Here is a 7,393-nt window from a genome sequence, read left to right on the forward strand (position 1 = left end):
AACAGTATTATTAAAAATAACATAAACTCAAATCTGCAGCCAGAGTCATTTACACATCCAAAAATCTGTAAGCATCTCACAGCCAAAACTACAAAGCACAGACAGTGAAAACAAGTAAAATTAACTCCTCTTTCTGATGTGGGGTCCCAGTTTTAGAATTACACCTGCCCGGAGAGTGTATAAAAACCTCTACAAAAAAAACTCATGCAGTGTTCCCAGTGCACTATCATGCTGAATGTTCTGTGCTTCAGGATTCAAAAAATAAGAACTCCTTAAGCATTTACTGACAAATTTTAGCCTAAAACACAAGCGAGCTCAATCCAGAGATTTCTAGCACCATGAGTCACCACACTCTGCTTGAACCATTTACAGAATTGCATGTAATGTTATCATTCACCCATGAAGTTTCACTATGGAAATACAGTTTCATATAATCGCAAGAGGAGAAAGACAGTCCTCTTGCAACTTATGACTAAAAGCCAACTGAGTGAAGGAAAAAAAAAAAAAAAATCATTATTACCTTCTCACACTTTCCCATATTTGCTTTGATTTTACAATTATGTCGTAATTACTTTTGTCATTAAGTTGTCTGGTTTGCTTTAACTCCTTCCTTTTCTTTTTGAAGTCATTCCACTTCGGTTTCTTAGAATCTGACCCTGAAGACAAAAAGAATTACATTTTCTACAGCCAATAAAAGAGGAGCAATGGAATCCTTTATCAATATAAATGGTACCAGCTCTGTGACTTGAATTGCTAACAATTCAGGAGCTTTGCCTGCAGTTATCCACCTAACTAATATTTAAGTGTAAATATTAATAAGTATGATAAGCTAGTAATTTCCATTTCTAGAATACTGGAAGAACAAGGCAAGCAACGATTTTTCATCAAAGCTCTGTGAAAGGATGCATTGTAAACCTCTTAATAGCTTGAAAATTGACTCTAAATGCACCTAGTAGCCTATAATTTCCCCAGGTAATTCTCCCTTTTTCAGTTCATCCTGTATTCATATATAGCTTTTCTCTCTCTCAAAAGAAGAACCTTAACTCAAAGATACATATCTGAAATCTCAGAGAAAGGAAAAAAGTTTAAGCCTTTTTACATGCTTAATCATTTTGTTCAGTCAAATTCCTTAAGCGTGAGGTTTTACTACACAACAGCTACACACTGCCACACAATAAACTCAGTTAACTTCATAGAAAGTGCCACAAATGAGTTATGGAAAAAACTTGAATTATTTTATCTTAGTTTTATTCACAGCTTGACAAAAACTATCATCTTATATTACATGGTTTCACAGAAGCAAGTCACGCTAGCTATTAATTCTATATAGAACATTAAAGAACCGGCTTTAGATTTTTAGACCTTAAAGCACTGCTTGTTGCTATTTGGCAGCATGCACTTGACTGTCTTACCCATTAAAAAACATGCTCTATTTTTACAAAGTGTATTACCAGTTTTTTCTATCGCTCTCCTAAAGTAACAGTGACAAGAAAAACCAATAACACTTTGCTTTGAGAGCAGAGCCACTGTGCAATACACAGCACCTTTCAAGTTATCCTTATAAACAACACTTAAACGCTTTGCGATTGTGTTTCGATTTTTTTTTTTGTTTTAAAGGAGCTTAATATGAACATTCTGTTCCTGTTAAATTTCCAGACATCTACTCCATACTGCAGGTGAAGTGATTCTGCAAACAACAAAATACTCAACACCTACTGTCCTTCAAACAACTAACATTTTTCTGCAGAGCTTCAGAATCTCTCGCCTAAGATTCCACTTCTCATTTTACAGTGTTGCTTAACTGTTATATGGTTACAGTAGGCTTTGCTTCACAGCAGAGAAAGGAACAACATGAAGTTCTCATATACCAGAAACAAAGTTAAAAAAGAAATAAATTTAAACTGTGATAAAATGAAGTATTTATTGAGCCTATATGTATAATCACAAAAATAAGCTGAAAACTGAAAACAGCGGCAACATCAATGATTTTTTTTTTTTTTTTTAAAGAAGAGGTGTCTAGATAGTTTGGACCACAGGAAAAAAATTAATATATAGGATAACCAACTTTGTTTCACGCATTTCTGTGTTCCAAATTTTATAGCCAGTACTTTTAGAACAGAGGATTAAATTTCTAAAAGTAAACTCTGTATTTTTCAAATCTGTGTGAAAACAGCCAGCTTCAAGCTAGCCATCCAATGCTGTCACTAAAATAATCATAGCTTTATGATGGCTTAAAAATTATTTAAATTTTAGTGTATCTTTACTTCTGCCTTCCAGGAAAACTCATAACTATCGATCGTCATGACTTTGGCTTCAAGCTCAGTCAGGTGAAGTAAATTTTTCCACAGCAAAGATTAAACATGAGGTAAACATGGAGTCATTGAACCAGTCTGGAAAGGTGATGACAAGACAGGGTGAAAGAGAATGACCTAGATGAACAATGTCTTTCTCAAAACCTAGTTTCCATTGACAGTCAGGCTTAAAAATCTGCTCACCTCCCTCTTCACCATCCTGGAGCTTCCTCTTCTTTCCAAGTGTTTCTGACTGCTGTTTATTCTTGAATTGTTTGACACTAGCTCTTCCAGGTCTTAACTGTCCTTTCACAAATTTCTTGGAAATGGATTTAGGGTGTCCCTCCTCATCAACTTTGTTAAGAACTTTTTTTGGTGGACCAGAATCTATTAACCAACAAAACAGAAACTAAAATGTTATCCCAGAGCTAATTTGCTTCAAAATAACATATTATTACTGTAACAAGAAAAAACTACTTTGTAATACAATTAAACATATAATAATAACTCTTAGATGCTTCTTAAAGCAAGTGTTTTCTCTGCTGTTCATGGGTGTCCCAGATTTCACTTGGGAAGCTTTCCCCACATATTATTTTCCAGGCAGCAGTATAACAGTCCAGGCACAAAAAGAATGATTCTAAATTAAGAATTTCACCACCCTAGACACAAAAGCAATCCATCTCCAAATAATCTCTGCACAGTTTATGGTCAGAACCATTTTGATATCATCTGTTTTAAGCAGAACAGAGCAAACACCGAAAGGTATCTTCCCACCGCACTTCACACCCTACCTTCAACTCTGAAACAAACTTTTAATGTGGGAAAGCAAAGTCTAGAATCAAAGTTATCAACTTCAAATTTTTAGTTAAGAGTATTTTAGATCAATCAAACAGAGGTGACAGGCTTGCAACGCAATCCATTTAAAGCACTTCAGCTTTACTTTTCCCAGATTATTTAGAATCACAGAACAGTTCGGGGTCGTGGCCCTTTGCTGGGCTCTCTCCAGTACGCCCACATCTCTCTTGCACTGGGGAGCCCAGAAATGCACACAGCACTCCATGCATGGCCTCACCGGTGCTAAGGAGAGGGCAAGGATCACCTCCCTCTACCTGCTGGCAGTACTCCTAATGCAGCCCAGGATCCAATTAGCTGCCTTTGCGACACGGGTGCATTGCTTGCTGATGTTCAACTTTGTGCTCATCAGAAGCCCCATGCCCTTTTCCGCAAAGCTGCTTTCCCTCAGCATATACCAGAGTGTGAAATTGCACTGAGGTCCCTCTCAGTGACGAGCAGCATGACCCTCTGGTGCATCAGCCACTCCTCCCAGTTCTGTGTCCTCAGCAAACCTGCCGATGGTACACTCTCCTCCATCACCCAGATCATCAAGGACGCTGTTGAACAGGGCTACATCCAGTACTGACTCCTGGGGCATGCTGCTAGTTACTGGCCTCCAACCAGATTTTGTGCCTCTCTGGGCCCAGCCATTCAGTTTTCAATCTACCTTACCACCTGCTCATCCAGCCCATAATTCATCAGCACCTCTGTAAGGACTGTATGAGAGACACGGTTAAAACTCTTACTGTAGTCCACCTAGACAACATCCACTGCTACCAAGCTAGTAGTTTCACAATCTAAGTTTACCAAGATAAAAAATGAAGTTTGAGCACGCCTGTACACAACAGTAATCACTCAGCCAGAACGCCAATTAAGGAACCTCTGTCTTCTTACCATTACCTTTTTTAAATCTCCTTTTCCCGTGTGGCACTTTTCCACGAGGCGCTTTTCCACTCTTCCCCACGAACTTCTTTTTACCCTTGGTTTCCATTGTGGCAAGGCTGCAAAGGGAGCAAGAGACAGCATTACCGGACCGCCGCGGCTCCCTGGCTAACGAGGTGAGGTAAAGACAGCCTGCCCTCCTCTGAACGCAGGTTAACACGTTAAACCCTTCCCCGTGGCGGTCACCCGTCCCTCGGTGGGCGGTGCGGGGCCAGACGAGGTCGCCCGAGGCTGGCCAGCACGGCAGCTCAGCTAGGCAAGAGCCGGCTCACCGGGCCTCAGCGGCCGAGGCCCCGGCCCCGCTCCCCAGGGATCCCCAGACCAAGCCCAGTGGCAGCGCCCCGGAGGATGTGGGGGCCGGGAAGTCGAGTTGCCCCGCGGGAAACCACCCCACCCCATCCCATCCCACCCCCCCCCTCCCCACCCCGCACCGCGCCGCGACCCCCGCCACGCACCGCCAGGCTCGCCGCTCACCCCACACGTGCCGCCCCGCCCGCGCTTTGCGGCTCCCTCGGGCCGACGCGCCTCGTCATTGGCCCGCCTGGCCGCTGCCGCGCGACAGTGACGAAGCAGCGTGCCGTAAAGCGCCGCGCAGAGAGGGACGTGCGCCAGGCGTTTTCCCGAGTCCCGTCCCGGGCCCTGTGCGGCGGGGGTGTCGCCTCCATCCACCTCGGCATCCTCCGTAGCAGTTCCCGTCTGTGTAGACTCACCTCGGAGCCCTGGAAAGGGCGGGTCGCTGTGAGGAACGGCCCTGTCCCCTTCCCCGTTCCGCTGTTTTTGCCTTCTGCCTGTCCCTGCTCCCGCCCTGCAGCTAGGCCAGCAGGCCTGCCACCATCTTCTCGAGGGCGGCTTGCCCAGTGTGCAGCGTAAATAAGATCGTGGCTTAAAAATAAGGTAATGTGCCACGATACAGATTAAGTTGCCATGATGCTGGAGGGCACCAGGTGGAGCTGTTACTCCAAAACGATGCAGATGTGACTAGTCGCGTAATTTGTCGGTGTCAAATGTGTTTTCGTATTTGGATGTTCAATAACGTCATCAGTTCTGAAGGGAAAGGGGATCTGCATTCATAAGTGCAATTATTACACTTGTGTGATTACAGTAACTATGACAGGAAATCATAGTAAATACTTCTGTAAAAGCACCCATCATGTATTTGCCTAAAGAAGTGATGTAGATAGAAATTACTTGGTAAAGCTCTTTATTCAGTACAGTTGGTGACAGTACTATTTTTCTTTTATTTGTCTCCTGGGAAGCACTTAGCAGTGACTTGCAAAATACAACAGGCATAAGCAAGATAATTGTGTTTAGTTTTCCCACTCCTTGAAATGTTAAGATCACACCTGACAAAATTACATGAAAATTTTGTGTTTTAAAGGGGCTGGGGGAAAGGAGTGTGTATTTTGAAGCTTGGCTTAAGTGAAGGGGCATAATATCACAAGTTTGCGTGCCCCACAGCCCAAGTGGAAGCTTTGCTTCAGTGTTTGAAACAACTTCTGTAGATATTTGAGATGTCTAATCTCCACATTAATTTGTTTCCAGGGTTTGGTTTTTTTTTTGTGATCTGATTTCAAGAATTAAGAGCACTGTCAATTAAGACATTAGAAAATATATTGCTATGTTCAGTTTGCTTGCGATATTGCAAACATCTCCAGGAGAATAAACCTATGAAATTTTTGAATGTCAGCCACAGATTTCAAGGTAAGCTGCTTACAGGTTCAAGGATCTATATTTTATAAAAAATAATTAAGAGTTCCTTAAAAATCTTCAGATACCTTAAAACAATTGCAGAAGATAGTTCTTTACATAACCACATCTCCAAGATGTTCCCAAGTGTGTTCAGTCACGTATCAGCACAGATGTTTTAATGTCTATTTTTTAATGTCTGTTTTATTTCTCTTTTGGATGCTATTTTGATTCCATTTAGATAAAAATTAATAAAGAAAACGAAAGATAAAAATCCAGAAAAGTGAATTTGTCATTTGTGAACAAGATATGTAATGCTGAAATTCAGTATTACCAGTCTGTCTCTCTAGCGAAAGCCTCATCTCAGGATCCAGATTTACGTACAGACTTGTCTAAAATTGTGTCTTAACTCACATAATTGTGATAACTCCTTCAGCAGGAGCTTTCCAATTTGGTATCCCAAGCATGGTTTTGGATAGTCATGAAAATGTTGTTCTGACAATGGGTTTTTTTTAAAAAAACAAAAAGAAGGATCGTGCTCTTTGTACAGTAAAAATGAGCAGTAAGAATTCCAAGAGCAAGAAGCACATTTCACTGAACAGTCATAGGCTGGATAAGATCATCAAGCAGTGCCTACAGCCTTTTCTTCCTTCGCACAGAGCATCCACATCCATTCTGCTGTGTCTGTGGAATAAATGTGCTATCGTAGTACCAAAGCAGTGCTAGCATGCTAGCACTTAGGGCTGGTCCCTGACGTGGCACTTCTCTGGCATTGGTTTCCAGCTCAAGGAGAGCTACAGTGAATTCAGTAGTGCTGAATGCCATACCCCTTTATTTCTTAGCAGACTTTGGAGAAGAGCGAGCTGTGGTAAATGTAACAGAATGTTTAAAACTGGCACGTCTCACATTTTGCATAAGGATTCACAGAAGTGTGACAATATGTCCGCTTACCTGTCCTAGCCAAAACAAGAATCCTGTAGAATCTGTAGTAAAGAAGTCAATGAATTTTTTTTTTAAAAGGCTGACTTTTATTCATGCTTTTGTAAATAGCACATTTATCTGACCATTTTCACATCTAAAAAAGTATTTCAGCTCTGTGTCACAGTAGATCTGGACTTTGTATTAAGGGAATTTGGTGAAGACTGCAGCAATGTAGTGCTGTCCACTGCTTTGGTCAGGACTGCCTCTGCTCACTTCAGTGAGCCTCCTTCGACAAGACATCTGAAGTGCAAAGCTGTAAGAAAAAACGGAGTGTAGCCACAGCCCTAACCTGACTGTTCCTGCTACCAAGGCAGTAGGAGAATAATTACCACAGAAGTCAGGTAAAAGTGCCTAATTTCATTTGCATTTGTGAATAGTACTGAAGGTGCTTTCTCAGCGTAGACAGCTGCGCGCACCTTGTCTAAGACTATTGTTTTACAGCGTACATTAACGGTAGTGGAGCACACAGTTCTGCTGTCCTTCTAAGTGGATGGATCACCGTGCCTTTCAGCTGATGATCCTCTTGGGAGAGAGCACCACTCTGGCACAGCCTTTCAATTAATTATCTCCCTCTACACTTCCTACAGAATATAAAATCTAATTTTTTAATCTTTCTTGTCACCACAATGCAGGCCTCTGGCCTACAGACACAGCCAAAG

The 7,393-nt window shown here is 41.9% G+C and overlaps 1 protein-coding gene across 1 annotated transcript in view; it reads right to left on the reverse strand.

Moving 5' to 3' along the window:
- PUM3 (pumilio RNA binding family member 3) overlaps positions 1–5,333 on the reverse strand; it is a 28,872-nt gene extending 23,539 nt beyond the window's left edge. Inside the window, exons 1-4 of the mRNA XM_086770716.1 lie at positions 4,778–5,333; positions 4,026–4,126; positions 2,496–2,678; positions 521–656 (exon numbers count right to left, since the gene is read on the reverse strand). Of these exons, the coding sequence (XP_086626842.1) occupies positions 521–656; positions 2,496–2,678; positions 4,026–4,116 (410 nt within the window). The 5' untranslated portion in view covers positions 4,117–4,126; positions 4,778–5,333. The remainder of the gene's footprint in view (positions 1–520; positions 657–2,495; positions 2,679–4,025; positions 4,127–4,777) is intronic.
- Positions 5,334–7,393: the final 2,060 nt, after the last annotated feature.

Source organism: Chlamydotis macqueenii, chromosome Z (assembly GCF_036417535.1).
Source record: "Chlamydotis macqueenii isolate bChlMac1 chromosome Z, bChlMac1.mat, whole genome shotgun sequence".
NCBI lineage: Eukaryota > Metazoa > Chordata > Aves > Otidiformes > Otididae > Chlamydotis > Chlamydotis macqueenii.